Source organism: Quercus lobata, chromosome 2, assembly GCF_001633185.2.
Source record: "Quercus lobata isolate SW786 chromosome 2, ValleyOak3.0 Primary Assembly, whole genome shotgun sequence".
In the NCBI taxonomy this organism is placed as follows: Eukaryota; Viridiplantae; Streptophyta; class Magnoliopsida; order Fagales; family Fagaceae; genus Quercus; species Quercus lobata.
Genome location: NC_044905.1, coordinates 60,789,746 through 60,811,800, shown reverse-complemented (window position 1 = coordinate 60,811,800; position 22,055 = coordinate 60,789,746). Strand labels below are relative to the sequence as shown.

Here is a 22,055-nt window from a genome sequence, read left to right as displayed (position 1 = left end):
CTCTACACTCTGAATAGGTGTGAGTTGTGTTTGGGTATAAATCACCTCTTAAGGTATGACAATGGGAAAGGGAAGGAGAAAAGGTTACAATGATTTCTCACTAAGGATGGGTAGCTCTCTCTCTAAAAGATGGGTGTGTGTGTTGTAGAAAACCTATCTAGGGTTTTTCTCTCTAAATGGTCTTCTCTACATTTGTGGGTAATGAGGGTATATATAGTATGGTGAAGGGTAAGAAAGTCACACATAAAAATCTTCTAGACAGAATGTTTCGCGACTATCTCGCGGGAAGGCCTTACCCGCGAGACACTCGCAAAAACGACATTCTGGTAAAACTCTTTAGCTTCCAGTCATATGCTCCTTACATGCCCTTTTCGTGAGAACCCTTCTCACGAACTTCTCGCGAGCTAGTCGCGAAATGCACTGATCTTCAATTAAGCTTGAGTCTTCACCAACTTAATACTAAACCCAATACAATAAAATCCCATAAAATACAAGGAAATAAATTAAAGCAGTTACAACATTTTTTGTCATGGAATAAAGCCAACATAAAACATAGTTGTAAATCACAACTTTACAATCTCCCTCTTTGGCTATTCCATGACAAAACACCCTATAACAGACTCTAGACTTAAACGTAAGTTTGGGAACAGTGGCAAAACTCACTCACACCAAAATCTAGAAGTTGTGAAGTACTTGGAACATATATACCTGTAACCTAAAACATTTGCACAAAACACATTAGACCCTCAAAGTAAATCAAGTGATAAAATGATAAGTATAATGTAACAAGTAAATTGCAATCAAGTAAACATTATGTAAAACATGTGAGCAACTTGATCATACACCAAAAAAGTCATATGGAAATTACTACAATGATCATATAGCAAAGCAAATGATCATCCGAACATGCAACCAATAAAGCACAATGGCATAAGGATGTATGCATGTTCAACACATAAACACGATGCAATGAGAGCAACAAAGATATTAAACATAACTCAAAGCACCATAAAACAATGAGAAAACAAGCATAAGGTAAAACAAGACAAAACAAGGTTTTCTCAAAAAGCAATGTCTTCTCTCCCTTGGTATATGCATCTCCCCTATGTCTTTCTCCCCCTACGAATGTACACGATGTAGAATTTCTCCCCCTAAGAATGTGCACATGAGTCATATAGAAATGACGAAACACACAAATATACTCTCCGGTATACTCTCCCCATTTTTGTCACGAATAGACAAATGAATCAAGAGGAAGGATGGAAAGAAAAGAAGATATAAACAAGGGTAAAAGATGATTCATGAGGGGTGCAAGATGAATGAGAAAATAAAGCTCAAACAAAATATAAAACATCATAAAAATATGCTACAAAGCATAGAGTAAGCATGACATGCTAAGGATGATGGAACATGATATATACCTAGTCCTGACATAGACACAAGAACATATTAAATGTGCTAAAAGTTCTAAAAGGACTTAACTAGCATGATTAAATGTAAAAACATGTCAAGTGATCAAGTGTGTGCAGCAAAGATGCATCTAGTATGCATGTGAGATGCATGACCAATGCATGAGCAAGCATTCAAGGGGCAATGTTTATAAAACACAACCAATGATCAAAACATGATAAACATGAATAATTATGATGATCCCCAAAATTTGGTACTCATCGGAGTCCAAAACAACGAGAAAATGCCATTTGGACATTTTATCAAACACTTAGAGTGCACACACTACACATGTATGTTAAATAATGCATGAACATATGAAAATCTTGCCTAAATACATGTTATTTTTGCCACAAGGGGCCAAAGCAAATCATTATTTAAAACAATTCCCAATCAAAAAGATTGACAAAAATTAAGTTTTTCAAGTCCCATTTGAAAAAATCGCAACTATGAACATAAACCCCCAAAAACATAATCTAAGGATCAAAATCAATGAAAAGAGTAAAGATTACCTTAGAAATATTAATGGGATGAAAAACACTTGAATTTAGTTGGGTTTTGATGTAAAAACATTAAAATAGGGTTTGGGAGAGGATGAGAGATGTTTAAAACAAATGACCCACGAAATACCCTTTAAAAAGCTGATCTGAAAATTTTCTCGGGAAGCTTACTCGTGAAATTTTTCGCAGGTAAGCCTTACTCACGAAACAGTCGCGAAACTCTCTGTCCAAAGTTGAAAAAACTTTAAAATTGGACTATTTAACTCCCAGTTAAGCTTATACATGAAATAAGTCATGAAAACACTCAGAAAACATGTTTTTCACATAAAAACAACTTGAAAAACTTTGAAAAGCATGGGTGATACAAATCACTTCCGAAAGTAAATAAAAAGAATAGAAATCTTTTTAGTTTGATTCACATATGGTTGAGCATACATACATCACATTTGAACAAGTACAATCACACAAATGAAATAGATATTCATTGAACATTAGACTTGAGTGTTGTGTGTGTGTATCAAATATGGAATAGTCCTTAGACCAGAGTAAAGGTTTAATGATCAATTCAATCAAGTCATATACAATCGGTACTAAGTCAAGTGGTTTATCTCAATTATAGAAATGAACATATATGACCTCCCACAAGAAAATGATTACACATTTTTAAAACTTTTCATTTGACTTCTTTACAAATCATAACACTTTATCATTTTTAAACAATACATCTCATTGTGAGATTGGTGCTTGAAATTTTTGATATTTCAATATTGAGAGTTAGCCTTTGGCTTTTTGAGCACCATACATTTCAATAAAAAGTTGCTTTCCCTTTTTCCTAGTCAAATACTAGCATGTGCGACAGCTTTTGCAGTTTATTATCTCTTTTCATTTTGAAATTTACATTTGTTAAGCTCTTTAAGCAAAAACATAAAAATAAAGTGGGAAGAGATATAGACACAAGTCTATGCATATATCAAGACCATCAAGACTATTAATCAATCATTCATGACAAGCTTGAAGATCTATTTACAACAATCACACATAGTTTTCAAGATTTCTCCCACACAGATATATGTGCATACATAACAAGCTAGGCTCATGAATGCACTATGCCATTAGTATGAAGGTACTAGGCCAAACTCACATGTGACACGTGCTCAAACATATACGATCAAACTTTTTAAAATTTTCACTTTTTATGTGGTTTTGGATTTTTACTCACACAAAACAAAAGCAATAAAGTGAGATTAAATACAAAAACAATGCATACAAATAAATGCAAGATGTATAAATGCATGATAATGAAGCATCTAATGCATGAAGAGTCCTACAAAGATCGAAAGAATTAGATCAAGGACCAAAAGAGCATAAGTTCAACCATAGGAACCCTTCCTCATCTAAATGGAACAATGGTTTGGAATGAGTGGCTCATGAGAAGTGAGACAAGGGTTGGAAGAATGAGAATCAGAGATGTACATAGTTAAGGAGGTAAGAGCATTAAAAACTTTCTTTAACAACTTACCATTTTCCTCCAAACCTGGTTTAGTTTTCAAAGCACAACTTCCAAAAAACTCAAGTTTCTCTTCTTTTTTTTAAATTCTTTTAAGAGCTTGAAACTTAGAGAAATAAGGTCTAAGATGACCAAAGGCACCACAATGGTGACAAACAATAAGTTTAGGTCTACTAGGCCTTTTAGGGAGGGATCTAGCAACATGGTTTTGTCCTTTCTTCAACATGGAACATTGAAGTCATATGTGACTAATCACACCGCAATGGTGGCAAGTAGTGACAAACTTAGATTTGCTCAACTCCCTAGGATGAGACCTAACCGGAGGCTTAGGCTTAAAAGCCTTTTTCTCCACTTTTTGGTTTCTTTTGTGTAGAGAAATGTACATCGAATTGTCTTTAGAGGTAGAACTCACAATAGGCACAAAATCGGGTACCACAACATGATTGCAACAGATATTTTCATCATTTTTAGCAACAGGTTTAACAATCAAATACTTGGCATACATCTTAAGAGATTCATTTTCACATTTAAGATCATCAACTAGTTTGTTAGACAAAACAAGTTTAGCATCCAAGTCCATATTCAAACATTTGAACTCTTTCACCTTTTCAAGAGAATTTTCAGCAAGTTTTTTATATTTTTCATCCAATTTATTGGATTTATTGAACTTAGCAATCAAATCATCATTTTCACAACGAAACTTGTTCAAATTCTTATGAAACTTCTTAGCTCCTTTCTTGAAGAGTTTGATGTTAGCAAGATCAACAACACCCAAAGATTCATGTAACATTGCATCACAATCATGAGGATAAACACTCATAGAGGCATTTTCACAAACACATGGCATGTTACAATCACCAACATCCACAGAAGCATATAAAGAATTATCCATGGCAAAACACACAAAAGGTCAAGGATCACACTTAGGTAATAAAACCAAAACAAATGTACCTACTTTGATACCAATTGAAAGCTCGAAAATGTGTTAAATACACAAGAGCTGTTTAGACCCCCAATTAAAAATTACGGCTAGATTGCTTTTACTCTAACTTAACTAAGTGCGGAAACAAGAGTAAATGAAGTGTAATCAACTGATACTACTCTAGTGCATAAACATGAATAACAAACAATAAAAGTAAAGCACAAGAGTAAGGGAAGAGAGATGCAAACACAAGATAACACGGTAATGTGTTCTCAAAGAAGAAACTGAAGAACTCGGCGAAAAACCTCTCCACCGCCCTCCAAGCGGTAAATCGATTCACTAGATAATAAGTTGGGATACACGAATAGCAAAAGACCCTCCAAGCCTAATTTATCCAATGTACCTAAGCCCTCCAAACTCCTACTCCAACAAGACTTTTCGGAATCGTGTCTTGTCTAGCTTTCCGAATCTCGCAATACACCCGATTGCATCCGCCAAGCCTCTCCGGCTTCTTTTGGCAATTCCCCAAAACTTCCCAAGTTCCAAAACACTCTCTACACTCTAAATAGGTATGGGTTGTGTTTAGGTATAAATCACCTCTCAAGGTATGATAATGGGAGAGGGAAGGAGAAGAGGCTACAATGATTTCTCACTAAGGATGGATAACTTTCTCTCTAAAAGATCGGTGTGTGTGTTATAGAAAACCTATCTAGGGTTTTTCTCTCTGAATGGCCTCCTCTACATTTGTGGGTAATGAGGGTATATATAGTATGGGTGAAGGGTAAGAAAGTCACATATAAAAATCCTCTAAGCAGAATGTTTCGCGACTACCTCACATGAATGCCTTACTCACGAGACACTCGCGAAAATGACAGCCTAGCACAACTCTTCAGCTTCCAGTCATGTGCTCCTCACATGCCCTTTTTGCGGGAACCCTTCTTGCGAACTTCTCGTGAGCTAGTCGCGAAATGCACTAATCTCCAATTAAGCTTGAGTCTTCACCAACTTAATACTAAACCCAATACAATAAAATCCCACAAAATACAAGGAAATAAATTAAAACAATTACAACATTTTTTGTCATGGAATAAAGCCAACATAAAACATAGTTGTAAATCACAACTTTACAATCTCCCCCTTTGGCTATTCTGTGACAAAACACCCTGTAACAAACTCTAGACTTAAACATGAGTTTGGAAACAATGGCAAAACTCACTCACACCTAAATTTAGAAGCTGTGAAGCACTTGGAACATATATACCTGTAACCTGAAACACTTACACAAAACATATTAGACCCTCGAGGTAAATCAAGTGATAAAAGGACTTAATGTAACAAGTAAATTGTGATCAAGTAAACATTATGTGAAACATGTGAGCAACTTGATTATACACCAAAACAGTCATATGAAAATGACTACAATGATCATATAGTAGAGGAAATGATCATTCGAACATGCAACCAATAAAGCACAATAGCATAATGATGTATGCATATCCAACACATAAACACGATGCAATGAGAGTAACAAAGATATTAAACATAACTCAAAGCACCATAAAACTACGAGAAAACAAGCTTAAGACAGATTTGGAGTGAAATCTTGGATCTAGGGAACCCACAGATCAAGCCATACATTAATAGAAGCTCCATCTCTAATAAGGTAGCAGGCACCTTTAATGATGAATTTTTTAACTGCTTCTATTGCTTTCCAAACTGGGGAAGTAGATTTTGGAAGGTCCTTTCGAAACCAATCATGTCTAACTTTATACTTCGCTCTCATGATTGACATAAAGAGGTTGTCTCTCTTGGATGCTATCATCCAAGCAAGCTTGGCTAAGAGGGCATTGTTCACTTCCTTAGCTTTTTAAAACCCATGTCGACCCTTGCATCTAGGTTGGCATAGCTTGTCCCAAGCTGTGAGGGCCATGTACCTACCTTTTGTTTGCCTCGGTTTCCACCAAAACCTGTAGGAGAGAGCATCCAAGCTTTCACAAACACTAGAAGGTATGCTGAAAGAGGACATGGCATAATTTGGGATGGCCTGAGCTACTAAATTGATTAGGGTACTTCTACCTGCTCATGAGAGGCTTTTACTTCTCCAACCCATGAGCTTGGATTCGACCTTATCTATAAGATATTTGAAATCCTTAGATTAAGCTTTAGAGAGGAAGAGTGGGGATCCCAAGCAGATGGCATCTTTCTTTAAGTTCTTCATCTAGAGGATATGCTTAATAGCTCTATGTACAGTTATGCTAGTTAGTGAGTTTTGAGAAAAAAAACTCCAGACTTTGAAGCATTAAGCTTTTGACCTGACCACATGCAGTATTTATTAATGTAGATCATGATGGCAGAGGTATTTTTCCAAGTGGCTTTAGAGAAGAGAACAATATCATCTACATACATCACGTGCGTGATGGGTGCACTACAAAACACATGGGTCTTAGGCCGCGTTTGTAAAAACGTGGCTACAGACGAGATAAAGCCGCATTTTTTAAAAACGTGGCTTAAAGTGGGCAAAAGAAGTCGTGTTTTAAACATGCAGCTATAGAATATGTCTATAGCCGCGTTTTTAGTGTTTATAGCCGCATTTTTGGGGGTGGAGCTATTGCCGCGTTTAAAAAATGTGACTATAGAACCTTCCTATTTCAAATATTTATTTTATTTTTTTTAAATCTTAACTATGGCCGCGTTTATAAAATGTGGCTCTAGCTTGCCTAAATCCACGTTCTATAGACACGGCTTTAAATTTGGTCTAAAGCCGCTTGTTTAAAACGCGGCTTTAGTTTGGGATGGGGCCGCATTTCTTAAACGTGGCCTAAAAGTTTTGCCTATAACTGCAAGTTAAAAACGCAGCTTTAGGCTTTGTATAAATAGTAAACTAAAAACATTTTCAACCCTAGCCTCTCCCATCGCACATCAGCCTCTATCACTCAAGCCCGATCTCAACCTTCACCCTCCATCTCTCCGATCTCAAGCTAGCCCTCACCCTCCACTTCCAAACCTTTCATCTCCAACCTCTTGACATTTCAAATCTTTGGTGGTTTCGCGAAGAGAGAGAGAGAGAGAGAGAGAGAGAGAGAGAGAGAGAGAGGGAAGCTAAGAGAGGTAATTATATTTTTATTTTTTGTTTTCAATTTTTGAATTTAGAGTTTTAAGTTTTGTGTTTAATTTGAATAGAAATTTAGGGCAAAGTTCTTTAGGTTCTGATTATTTTCCATTTCTTTTTTTGTTTTGTGGTTATTATATTTGAATTCTAGGGTTTTGAAATAGTTTGATTTTGAAAGGTATAGGGTTTGTTTGGATTGAGCTTATTTTTGTTGAAACTAAAAACATTGTAACAAAATAATTTTTAAATGTGTGAATAGTGTTGTAGGACCCATTTTTAATGAAAAAGTTGCTAAAAAGTGAAATTTGTGGGTCCGTGAACAGTGCACAGGTGCACAGTTCGCCATGAAAAAGTCAACCTTTGCGGCTTCTGTTCATGAACAGTGCATGAACAGTAGCCGCATTACTCCCTGAAACACGTGAAAAAAAAAAAAGCGCCAAAAAATGCAGACTTGTAAATGCAGATGCCGAATCCAAACCCCACCATAGGCTTTCTGTATGATTTCTGTAATTTTTTAAACACTCCGTGTTCATCATCGTGAGTTTGAAATGATTTACATATTTAATAAAATTTTATTTATAAAAAAATTTGTTATTTTAACAATTTCATTTCATTGAGCCTGACTTTTTAGTTGTGTTTCTGCAAGGCATAATGTTACGGATTTTTGGAAATTTAAATCTGTATGTTTGTAGGTAATGCTGGCCGTCTTCCACAATTGGTTCCTGAACAAGTCGTCAAGCTGAAACAACTTAGTGTGCTTACACTGGCTGAGACGAACAAGGTATCCTTCCTTGAGTTTCAACCCTTTTCTTTTCAAATTCATACATTTGACACTTGACAGGTTGATTTACCTGCCTGATTGAATGATAGTAGTTACAGCTCTATGGTTTTGATTTTCAAGGAACTTTGTCATTTTAAAAATATTGTAACAGTGTAGTCAATTTGTAGCCTAATTCAGACAAGTTGCTTTTCTAGTATTCCTACTCTTTATAGAGATAGTGAGTGATTCAAGGATCTATTTGGAAGCAAATGAATTCTGATTGTAGTAAGTTATTATCAATTCTGTTGAGACACAGGAAGTATATTAAGACAAGTTGAATTAAGTTATAAGTTTGAAATGTCTTGGGTGCATCCTTTCTCATCGAAACAAGTTTTATAAAAAAAGGTTTAGAATATCTTCACTACCCTGAAGTATATCCAAGCGAATGACTTAGCAATGTCTGAGTGTCAGTGATCGATTATAGCTTGGGATTCGCTTACTGAAGTTAATGACATAAAAGTGGCTACCTTTTTAAACAGTTATTGTGTACATTCTTTACTATCAGATTAGATACTGAAGAGTAGAATCATAACTTTTTCAACTAACCTCTCCCTTTGAACTTGCTCTTGATGGATTTTGCAAGTTCTCTGTGTGCCTCTTGCCAAATTAAATTTTATGGGCAGTCATCTAGGTCACGGGTATTCAGTACTTCTGTTTATATTCAGTGTCTTCTTTCTGATATTTCTTTTTATCTTTCTCAGAGTCTAATTGTTGTCCTTTCCCAGGTTCTACCTTATGATCAACTAATGCAGGAGTTAGATGTTATGAATGTACGTGAACTTGAAGATTTCCTAATCAATGAATGCATGTATGCGGTAGGTATTCCCCATTCAAAGTCCATATTGTTGCTCCAATCCTAATGACCTACGAAATTGGGATTTTACTCTTAACTGCTGAACAAACACTTTGAATGTGAGAAAATGGTGCTTCAAATGCTTTAATGACTTGATGGTAATTGCCCTTTTTTTGTTATTTCTTTCATAATATTACATATGATATGCATGCACTTAGTGGTCTTCAACCATGATCCCACTCTCCACCCTATAGTCATAGGGGGAAGAGGCGCCATTTGAGCTAGCATCCATTGGTACTAATGTTACAAATGATATAGATGGCATATTGAAGTTCTCTTTACTCTGTCTCTCTCTGGCCTTGCCTTTTAGTGACATCTCTAATATGGGCCTTTCTTTAGAAATAAAAGCTGGGTGGGGGTGGTGTGGTAGAAAGTTGCACTATTATAATTGTTAAGATAGAGAAATGACATAAACAGAATGTGCTGATTGTTGTGGTGGAATTTGTTGCATTCGATTAGGGCATAGTCAGAGGGAAGCTGGATCAGTTGCGAAGATGCTTTGAGGTTTGAGCTCATTACTCTCACCTCTCTTTAAGTAGTTACTTATCCTTTTAGTGACTTATCTATGATTTTGTATTACAGGTTCAATTTGCAGCGGGGAGGGATCTGAGACCTGGTCAACTTGGGAGCATGATACAAACTTTGTCAAACTGGTAACATCCCTTGTTCAAATAGCATTTGAGTAACTTCTATGCTCATGTTTGATTGCTAAATCATTCTCCATTTCTTGAACAGTTTATTTTCTATTTTTATTTTTTATACTTATCAAGTGAAAATGCTATTTGAAAATACAAGAATAAGGTTGCATAGGTTGACGATCAGTGTAAAATTTAGTCACTCTATTATGAAAAAAGAATAGGTGCAACGTGTTGTGTATATCATCCTGTCAAGCGCTTACAACTAAGCTTACAACTAAAAGTTTAATTGATCAGTAAAATCCAAGAAAGCATCACATTGGATGCTACCCAAAGCACAAGAATACCAGAGTAGGTGGAAAGATGGTTTTAACATTTAAGAGAATTTCTATTCAGCTCTACATCATTAAAAGTTGGGTTATTTCTCTTCCTTTGAACTGTTTTCCTAATATAAAAGGGACTGTCCGCAGACCACTCCACTCTCTTGCCTCTTGCCTGTCAAGTTTCCCTCTTCAACCTGTAAATACCTCTACATTTTGAGGAATCACCCAATGGACCATAAATAAAGTTTAGGCTAATGACTACAAAGCACCTGTGCACTCCAACAATGCTGTTGTCCATTGAACCTTTTCACCCTTATCTAAGGACCTACAGCCATGCATGATACAACCTTTGAGAGCTTCATAGAAATGACAACCCTCAATCTTACCATTCATAAACAGTCTTCAAATGTCCTATACCCCCCTGCAACTGATCGACAATTGCCTTTCCATGTGGTAGTCCTGTGTGGTGCTGCATTTGCACTTATAAACCCTGGTGTCTTGATTTTTAATACATGAAATATGTTACTAGCCATGAGTAAGCTGCGATTATCTCATGTTGCTTGGTTCCGTGGTATACTCCCTATGTACTTGGGCCTCAGCCCAGGTTCTATTTTCAATGAATTTCGTATTAATCTGGTTAAAAAAAAACTCATCTTAAGTGACTTTTAATCTGTCCTTTTTGGTGAATAATATTATATGTGAACATATAACCATATTAGCTTTCGTTATTGCCTCAAAGAGTAGCCATGTGAAATTGGATTTCATACCTGGCTTAGTTAGGAGGCAGATATCAAACTAAAAGGCCTTTTTGAATTTAAGGGGACTCTTTTTATCTCTCTCATCTGTTTTCCCCCAAACAGCCTTTCACATTTTTATCTCTTTACTTTACTTATCAATATATATATATATTAGTATTCGTTTAATCTAGCTGGAGAAATTCACCAAAATTAGTGTTCCAATTCTTTATCTAGCTTGCCATATACCACCATAGATATGGGCATATATGGCTACTAGTTTACAATAAAAATTGCTTAGTCTAGTTTACAATAAAAATTGCTTAGTCTAGTTGCTTCTTTACTTCTTTTCCCCACAATTCATGATCTATGAATCTTCTTCTAAAGATAATTGGTTCTTGGTATTTTGTCTAATATTTATCTACAAATGTTGAGATAGGTTGGCTACGTCGGACAATCTACTTATCTCAATTCAAGAAAAGATTAAATGGGCTGATTCTATGAGCGAGTTGGATAAGAAACACCGAAAGGAGGTTGAAGATAGGGTGGAAGATGTAAAGAAGTCCATTTCACTCAAGGTCAGTTGAATCTGGTTTTATATTTTGAATTGCTAATCCATATTGTCCTTGTCCTCTGTAATTTAAAAATAGTAATCTAAATACGGAAGATAGGACATCACATGGAAATGACGTTGTCTTTATTTTTTAAAACTTTGAAAAGGGTTCTGCATGTGCCTTTGCAAAGGGTACAATTGATTTTTGGTTGAAGCAGTTATTAAGCAAATGGGTTGTTGCAAGTTTGGAGGGTTTTTCTTTTTAAATAACAGAATGGTCAATATTCGTATTAAAAAAAAAAAAAAAAATAGAATGGTCGATATTTGAATGTAACCGAAGTATGGTGTTATTAGATGATTTAACACAAACCAGTTAGTTAGTTGATCATACTCTAGCTCAAATGATACTTATCATCTTGTAGGGTAAGGTGGAGGGTGAGGTTGTGGGTTCAAGACCCCTTGGGTTCAAGACCACACACACTGCCCATCAGCACCACACGCACACATACAACTAGACACTCCTAACATGATGCCTGTGTAACTTACCAATAATAATAAACAATCTTGCACTTTTTGTCTTCTTGACCTCCACTGCTTGTTGGTCCAGAAAAACTATCACTTTTGCCAAGAAACCCAAGTTAATTGGAGAGTGTGAAGTTAATCACTTAATCAATATTCTAAGACTTCTCATGTGTGAGTCTAGAATCTCTTAATACATCTAGTTTTTTAACTTTAAATGGAAGATAGAGTAAAGACGAGTTTCAAACTCAAGATCACCTTTTTTATTTTTTTGCTGAATCAAACTCAAGATCACTAGCTTTAATACCATGATAAACTATCACTTATTCCAAATGCCTAAGCTGATGGGAAAGAGAAAATTTAATCACTTAATCAATATTCTACCAGCTCACTTTCTAACAGCTTGAGTTTTTAAGACTGACAGTTACTACAGCTTCTAATGAACCACTCCGAATTTCATTTTTTTTATCCTTCAATTTGCTTTTGCTGATCTGGAGGGCTTTAAAATTGAAAGAAATGCATGTGGACATTATGATATTGCTTGACTTAAATGCATGCATGGTACCCAGTGTTCAGATTGAATGCTACCTGTATGATATATAGCTAGCAAACATGTTGATTTTGGCTGACACTGAACCAAATGGTGCTTTATTGTTATAGGCTTGATTTCTTCAGTTACCTTTGTCAATCCCCTTTTTTTCTCTCAGAAAGCTAGTTTCTTTTGGGAATGGGACTTTGTCATTCATAGAGTTGATCATGGCTCTCTCGTTTCAGGTTTGAAGATTTTAAATAAATATTATATATAACTTGTAATTAGGGGAGATATAATTATCTAAACTTGAATTGATTCCATCTCTTACCTTCTTCTTTTTTTTCTTTTTTCTTTTTTTTTTTTCCACTTTTACAGTTGCAGCCTTAGTTTAACAACATCCTTTGAAAACGCTGCGATAGACAAAGCACGTGCAATAATTATACTTCCAACAAAGGAAAATAAGTAAGAACGTAATCAACTTAAAAGAACTGGTTCGGTTTTTCATGTTTATTCTAATTTTTTGGTTTAAAGCTGCTTTCCCTCCATAGCCTTTTAGACTGTCCAAGGATATGGCAAAGTTGTATTATTATCAATAGACTACATTTTATATTCATCAGAATTCTACATTTAATGGGGAATGCCATTGTATTCTAGCCATTAACTTGTTAACCTGTTATCCATGTTTCAATCAAAAGATGACTTAGTAGTAAGAGCTAATAGGCATGTTACTTTGATTATGAATGACACAATTGGAAGCACCGATGACATGCCCCATTGTACGCATCAGTATCTGTGGCTCATAAGATCATTTTGTGTAGTGTAAAAGCATTTTTTTTAGCCAAGATTCTTAAAATTTCACTTTTAAATTTTCCTAACTCCAAGTCTTCAATTGATTAGGTATGAAGTTGATACTGATGCATTTTTATCTGTATTAGCTACAACCAAATTTAGTTGATTCTTAATTAGTGTTATGTCTACATATTGCAGAAAATGTATTTAATCTTTGTAGCTTTCCCTATCTAGCTGGAATGACCTATAGAGAGATAAGGCAAGGGTTTCAAGAGGTAATGCTAACGGCCAAAATGGGAAATTAACCTTGATTTTCAAACATTATAATTAGTAGACCACGTTTTCAAATTATATCTTTTACTAGCATCTCGAGGCTAAGAGGCTCGATTTTGGACTATAAATCGTGTTTTTGAGGGTCGGTTTTCATGTTCTGATTGAGTCTGAATTGGCACTTTTTCCACGTGGCGTCCACCTGTAAATCGAGTCTCTAAGACTCGATTTACATCTATATTACATCTACAGTAAAAAGAAAAGATTTTGGCCTTTACACCTTCTCACCTTAACAACAACAACCACAATGACAACAGCAATGATTCCATCGACTTCTTTGAGTTCTTCAGCAACCTTAGTTACTCTGAAAATATGTGTTCATCAAGAAAAAAAAAAAAAAAGGGGTCGCGCTGCGGCCTGGGTCGCGCTCGGCCTAGGTCGCGCTGCGACCTGGGTCTAGCGCGGCCTAGTCTGGCTCTGCTTGTGGGTTGTGCTGCAGCTTGGCTCTGCTTGTGGGTCTCGGTGTGGTACTTTGCATTTGCAAGAAGGAGTAGTGCAAAAGCTTTATAAAATTTCAGAACTTATAAATCAAGTCTCTAAGACTCGATTTTCAAATGGTCGCCATGTGGAAAAAATGCCACATCAAACCATGGAAATTGAATCTCTTAAACTCGAGATGCTAATAAAAAATATAATTTGAAAATGTGGCCTACCTATTATAATATTTGAAAATCAGGGTTAATTTCCATTTTTCTCCAATGCTAACTACCAAATTTAGTTTTGCTTATAAATAATCTTCAGTATGGGGCTGCTTATTTTCATATTTTCTATAAATGGATGTCCTTTCAGGCAGTTGTTTGTGGTATTTACCGGAGTGGGAAGATATACTTCCATCCAAACGACAATGAAATTCTGCAGCAAACTGACAAAGTATGTGGACATGATGGATGTCTAAACATAATTTATTTACTCTTTATTTTATAATTTAATAGGCACCACAACTTGGAGAGTTCTTGTGACTTGTGAAACTGAATACATTAGATTTCTCTCTCTCTCTCTCAAGATGTATAGTTTTGTCCCCAACTACGAGTTCTTCTAGTTTCAATTCAACAAGCCTTCACTAATATAATATTGGGCTAACCTTAGTGTATGTATTATATTGTTTTTGAATGGGGGAAGTAGGTATTGATGAGATATGTAAGATAATTCATGACAATGGAGGTCAAGTATACATGGACGGGGCTAACATGAATGCACAGGTCAGCTATTTGCCCCATCCTCCTTTGTTTCCTTCATATGTTAATTGTATTCATTGAGCACATTATCTAGTAAAATCAACTAATAGCCTTTACCTTATAATTAAATGGTCTACTAAAATATATAGCTGTAGGGCTAGTTTGTGTGTGTTGGCAGATTTTTCGATTCTTTAATTTATATTCCCTGGGTTTAAGTAGATAATTTCCGGGTCATTTGATTTTTTGCTCTTTAAATACATATCTACATATTGTTTTAGTGGAAGCTTCAGTTTCTATTTATGCATTTCATTTTTCCTAGCATTTCTTTTCAATTTAATTTCACATTAAATCTAAAAAACCTTTGGTCCTTATAGGTGGGACTGACAAGCCCTGATTGGATTGGAGCTGATGTTTGCCATCTCAATCTCCATAAAACATTTTGCATTCCTCATGGAGGAGGTGGTCCTGGCATGGGTCCTATTGGTGTGAAGAAACACTTGGCACCATTTTTGCCATCGCATCTTGTGGTAATTACTCTTTTCATTGAGTAAATTTATACGTGAATATGATTCCATTTAATTACATGTTAGGTTTATATATGCGTCAAATGCATGTTAGATTTATATTTGCATTATTTAATCCAAAACCAATTGGTTCTTATGGGTCCCATGACAGAAGCCTGTGCATCAACTCCACTGACTCATCCACATAAGACCACTTCACACACACTCAGCTAGCTAATTGTAATCAGCCAATACTGACCACAATAATTCTCGTCCCATATTATCCAATCCATCCTACAAAAACAATGTATGCACCTTACACATGTATTTGCTTTTGCATGCACACCCTTGCAGTGCGGGGCTGAATAACTTTTGGTATATGCATCATTTCATTAATTGATTTTCACAAACACACAGCAAACTATATTTGTTTTTCTAATTACTATTAAAAAGAATTGATTTTATACATTCTTTGATCTATAAGGAGGTGCTTTTTCCAAGTCCTAGACACAGTTGCCAACTCTATAGCCTTATGGTGACCCAAAAAAGGGTCAATATTGTGTTAAGGTAATAGCTATATTGTCTTTATATCTGGATCTACTTTTTTATGATAGTTTAGTCAATTTATTAACCTTACTGATGTGCCTGGATTTGTGAAATATCTGCTGCTCTAATATATTTGTATTCTGTAGATGCAAAAGTTTCGTTTATATGATTCGCTTTCACTTATTCATTTTTTGATAATGAAGTACTAATGTATCTGGATATTTGCTTTCACTTATTCGCTTTCACTTATATGATTCACTTTCACTTATTCATTGTGGATTGCTGGATTTTCGAGGGGTATCCAGGAGATGCACAGGAAGGCATCTTTAGTCCTTGAGGATGCAGTTAGAAACATATACACTGTTGTAGCATTCTGTGCTGGTAACAAGGTAATGGAGCTCTACATATACACTATAGCCGCGTTTGAAAAATGCGGCTACAGAATGTCCCATAGCTGCATTTATAAAAACGCGGTCATTGATCCGGGCCTATAGTCACGGGTTTGGGCCATGGTTGTAAACGCGGCCTAGAAAAACGTGGCTATAGGCCAAATCGTCCTATAGCCACATTTTTATTAGCTATAGCTGCATTTTAAAAACGCAGCTATAGGATTTTTTTTGGTAGTTGTGGTGCTCCAATACTAGCTTTGACACCATCTATGTTTCTGTTGGCAAACTCTTTCTCAATCAGTCTTGAGAGGACTTCTTGGCCAGCTATAAATAAATAGGAGGATAATGGGTCTCCTTGTTGCTCGGCTTGAATTGGTCGGACATGGGTTCAATAGTATTTTCGTTGGGTGGATTTTAGCTTGTGTATCTTCTGTTTCTAGAAAAAATAATTTTTTAGGTTGCAAAATAGCAACTTATATATCACTCGGGATGCCAGTGCTCTTACACATTACACATGCCACCAAATATGTGAGAGCTACCTAACAACTGGATTATAAATACCATGCCGCATTGCCAACTGTAAGGTTGAATTTAATCAACCATCTTGTTGGCTTTATTCCGTGCCAAATTTGCTTGTATTTCTACAATTAGTAACCCTGTATTTAGGTGGGTTTGTTGTAAGGATAGTGAGTGAGATAGAGTGATTGAATGCTCAAGAATGTGCAAGAAAACAGAGTCTCGTGGCTGGATCTCGCGGGTGACTCGCGGCTGCAAGCCCCTAGAAGCAGCACACGTGCCAAGCATGCCAGAAGTTGAAGCGTCATGCTAACTGGAGCACTACAGGACAAAATAGAACAACTGGCCATTTTGTTATCGTGCGGCTAGATCTCGCGACTCAGTCAAGCCGCGAGCCACCCCTGTTTTGAAAAACTTGACGTTTCACATTCTTTTCTCACCCCAGTATAAATACCCCTTATACCCACAAAAGAAAGTGAGCTTCCAGAAAGAATTTTGAGAGAGAAACCCTAGAGTAAAACAAGATTGATTCATCTACAATCTTTACATAAGAGTCTCTTCAAATTCCTCAACTCTCTTCCTCTCCATTGTTAAACCCTTGAGAGGCATTTTACCAAAACTTTTTCTCACTATATCCATTACTGTGAGAGGGCTGTTTGGTGTTCTAGAAAGCAGTTAGGAATGAACCAATTTACATTGGTTGATGTTATGGTCAAGTAGCGGAATCCGGGAAGCTAGAAAAGAAATAGGTTCAGCGCAACCTCATTGGAGCAAGAAACTTGGAGGGCTTAGGTGCACTGGGTAGATTAGGCTTGGAGGTTCTATTGCTGTCTATGTATCCCAACTACATTTTCTAGTGGATTACTTACCGCTTGGAGGGCGGCGGAGAGGTTTTACGCCGAGGACTTCGGTTTCCTCTTCGATAACACATCGCCTGTTGTCCTTGTGTTTACATCTTTTTTCCCTTTTATCTTTGCCTTTTATTATCTACTGTGAGTTGTGATTTTAAATCGGCTTAGATTGTTTTCCAATTTTGTTTTATAGCTTTTGTTCATTTTACGCACACTAGTTGTTTGACATAAAGCTTAAATTGGTTAATTTGTAAATTGGGGGTCTAAACGTTCAAGGGTGTTTTTACACTATTTGAACTTTCACCAACAAACAAATGCATTGGTTGACATTGTGAACAATAGGCTGATTGGAATTATTGCCGTGGAGAGGAAACATGTATGGAAAAGTTTTTTTTTTTTTAATTATTTTAGAGGGAAATTTTTTTAAACTTATTCTATATCTTCTTATTAGATTTGAATTTTAAAAATCTAATCGTTGAATTGCATGTTTTTATTATATTCTCTATACTTGTAAAATTTCAAGAAAATAAAAGATCAAAAGCTATATCATTAATCAAATATTCAAAATTTAATTTTTTGTGATATAAGTATAAAAAATAAATTTATCGATCAAATAGTAAATAATATCCATTTGAACGAAATTTGATATGCAAATTAAGAACATGAAGAGAATGCAATACAAGGGTTATGTAGGGCCAGAGAACTTATGACCCGGTCCACTTTCCACTAGGGCCTAGGGCCCATGCCGAGGAGAGTAGTTGCCGAGGACAAGTGGTGAAAGACCAAATAGCCTAGAGATGCAGCCGAGGATGATTCTGTCTTCGGCATCCCAAGACTTCAAAAGGAAGAGCGACATCTCATCGAAGGTTGCCTCCAAAATGCCCCTAGAAGAAGAGGCGAGTAGAATAGGACCCACATGGGGGTATGGAGTGGGGGTGATTCAAGGTAAATACGTCACCTCCGCACTGAATCCGCCCACAAATGTCCTGGCTGTATTAATGGGAAAAGACTCCTGAACAGTGTGGCTTCGGTTATTGCAACTAACAAAAAGCAGGGGGAGGCAGCTGATGGGACAAGTATTTGAATAGGTACCTGCCTGATCAACAGGTGGAGGGTCAGGATCAACCGAGAAGGGCTATATAATGTGAAGGCTTATGCGCCAAAAAGAGAGGGCTTCCAGACGATGGAGTCCTAAAAAAGGAGAATAATAAGGACATGAAGTTTCTTGAACAAGGTTTAAGGACCGGAGCCACTCATGACGTACAGGAATAGATTATTATTAAACATGTCAGGTTCATCCTTGTGCAAATCACTATGGAAACCCTGATCAACTACCGTCCGATGACCAAGGCCTAGCCTTTCAAACTTACGCTCTACAAATTTTATTGTTTGGGCCTTTTAACGTACGAACCCAACATTATTTTTGGGTGGTTACAAATTGAGTCCTTACAGGTTAGATTTTCAAAATTCACATACAATAAAAAGATATATGAGGAGTTTGACTAATTTGGCGAGAAACCTTGTCCATTCTTAGATAGCTTGCTTTAGGTGAAACTCTATTACCTATATTACAAGAAATTTAAAATTCTACTTAAACTAAATTTTTATTATTGAATTTATATTACCAAAAATTTTTAGTATTTTAAAAAATTAATATTTTTATTTATTTATTTTGATTATATATCATAATTTTATATTTTAATGTAGTAAAATTTACACACTACATGTAATATTTGCACCAAATGACTCAGTATTTGTATGTATTACATGTTGTAAAATGAATGGATTTATGTCATTTGATTCATCATTAATTATTAAAATAGTTAATTCATTCAGATAAAACACTATTGAAGCTTTAAGTAGCTTACTAATTATTAATATAATTTTGATTTATTTTTGTATAATTTTTTAATTAAATCGTGTAATACTTCTAACGTATTAAAAATTATTTTAAGTCCATCTAAAAATACTTTAAGCCCTTTCTATGGATACCCTATTTGAAACCATAGTTCTCAGAACCGGACCGGACGGAAAGGTCGAACCGTGAAAATCAGAAACCGAGATGAAAATCGGTTTTTTAAGCATAAAGAACCGGGTATATGTGGCAACTCCGTGAACCCCTAAAACCAGGGTTGGACCGCACGAACCAGTGGCAAGAACCGTGCCGTCCAACCCCTTAGCAATTTTTTTGTTTTTTTTTTTTTTATATAAAAACAACTTAACACAATTTTATTCTACTTAATTAAATTATCCATCTCTTACAAGGAATAAAAAAATTATGATTAAAATCCTTCAAAGATATTCAACTTTACTTCAAAAATTAATCATAAATTTTAATGTTTTCATGGTTATTATTTTATTTTATTAACTTTCTTATTTAATTATTAAATATATGCTTGAAAATCATTAAATTTCCCTCACATATATAGATATATTAGTCAATTTTGCTAGTTTTATAAATTTAATATCTATATTTAGGCTTTAATTAATTATTAAATTAATTATGACGTCATCACGGTTCGACCTCGGTTCGACCTTAAAAACCTTGAACATTTCCCTTTTATAGTTTAATGAACGGTCCGGGTCTGAAAACCTTATTTGAAACCACTTCATTTGAAACTAATCAAAATGTTCTTACAAAATTATTAGTTAAAATATAAAATTTAGAGAAAAATTCTACCATGTTTTAAAAAATTGTTTATTCTTTCTACTTTATAGCTTATTTGAAAAATACAAACATGGCAAAATTTTATTGCGTTGTTCTCTTATTGGAGACATGTTTAACTTACATGAATTAAAGGGAGATTTTGGCATTTTACCCCTTTTTTTAAAACAATTTAGCAATATGCCCCTGTTTTCAAACTATATAGGGGCGTGCCCCTGTTTCGATACTCGATTACCTTAAAATCGAGTTTCAATTAAATACTTGATTTGTAGAAAATTAAGTTATGCCCGATCAAACTTTAAAAAAAAAATTTAAAAATGCATGGAACTCGAGTACCTGGAAATTGAGTTCCATGCAAAAACATTTTTAGTGTAATCATCCCATACAAGGTTTAGGGAGCCTTATAGTGGCATTTTTTAAGTCCTATAGTGGCGTTTTTAAACCTTATAGCGGTGTTTTTCTGCAATTTTTTTTTTAAATAAGTGTAATTACCCTATACCAGGTTCAGGGAGCCCTATAGTAGCGTTTTTAAGCACTATAGTGACGTTTTAAAGCTCTATAGCGGCGTTTTCCTGCAAAAGTTTTTCTAAGTATGATTGTCCCATGGCAAGTTAAGGGAGCCCTATGGGGGTGTTTTTTAGCCCTATAATGATGTTTTAAATCCCTATAGCGGCGTTTTCCTGCAAATTTTTTTCCTAAGTGTGATTGTCCCATGGCAAGTTGAAGGAGCCCTATAATGGTATTTTTTAGCCCTATAGTGGCGTTTTGGAACTCGATCTCCCTAAAATTGAGTTCTATGCAATATTTATTTATTTTTTTTTTTTTTAAGTTTGATCGGGCATAACTCGATTTTAAGGTAATTGTGTTCTTTAAGTAACTCGATTTTAGTGTCATCGAGTACCGAAATAGGGGCACGCCCCTATATAGTTTACAAATAGGGACATATTGCCAAATATTTTGCCTAACAAGGGCAAAATGCTAGATTCTCCTGAATGCTCTAGTCCCATTGCGTTTACCTTTTGTTCATAAGATAAAAAACAAATAAATAAAAAAGTTAGATGGTCAGGTGAGGTCTTTTCATTCATAATTGAGAGAGAGAGAGAGATGTAAATCATGCACTTCAAAGAAGGATGATTAGCATTTCTAATAATATAGGACAACCCAAAATCCATTCTACTTTTGCGAGTAAACTCTTAATATATATATATATATATATATATATATGTCAAACAGTATCTCTTAAAATATAGAATTTTTTTTTTCTTTGCTCATGAACGGTGACTCTTTGTCTGAAAAGCCAGCATCCATTAGCTACAAAAAGGTTTCCATTGGATTTTTTTTGGGGGGGGGGGGGGGGGGGGGGGGGGGTGGGATATTAAAAAGATGAATAAGTGTAGAAAGAATAAAAGTTTATTTGAAAGAATGAGTACAAAATTTTTTAAGAAATGATATTTGAATGTGATAGAGAAAGGATAGAGATTTTATTTTAAAAAGTAGCTATGTGAATGAAAAAGTAACTATGTAAATGAAAAATAACTTTTTCTTATGGCCATTGTGGGAGGAACGAATCTACCCTAAGAAGGAATTGTCCGCTTTGGGAATGGGCTGAGGAGGCTGATGCCACTCGCACGGATTTGCTCAATCCCACATCGGGGAGAGATGCCTCCCACCCACAGCTTATAAGCATGAGCTCACAAGTGCGGTGTACCCATCAATTTATATTAGAACCCACAACTCAAAATAAGGGTATAATGAAAAAAAAAAATGTCAAGAAAATGTTGCGAAATTTTGTTGTACCAAGACATACTCTTTCCAAATTGGCAATGACGTTAGAA

The 22,055-nt window shown here is 35.4% G+C and overlaps 1 protein-coding gene and 1 non-coding gene across 2 annotated transcripts; both read left to right on the top strand.

The window, feature by feature from the left end:
* The first annotated feature begins 7,950 nt into the window (after nt 1-7,950).
* On the top strand, nt 7,951-11,445 carry LOC115967788 (COP9 signalosome complex subunit 7-like). The gene is made up of 6 exons (XM_031086935.1): nt 7,951-7,993; nt 8,180-8,268; nt 9,033-9,122; nt 9,620-9,664; nt 9,743-9,813; nt 11,292-11,445. Exons 1-6 carry the CDS (start codon nt 7,951-7,953, stop codon nt 11,437-11,439), a joined length of 486 nt encoding a protein of 161 aa, XP_030942795.1. The 3' UTR covers nt 11,440-11,445.
* Nucleotides 10,884-10,990, top strand: LOC115978477. The gene has a single exon (XR_004088753.1). It is a non-coding gene; the product is annotated as a small nucleolar RNA U19 (small nucleolar RNA).
* Nucleotides 11,446-22,055: the final 10,610 nt, after the last annotated feature.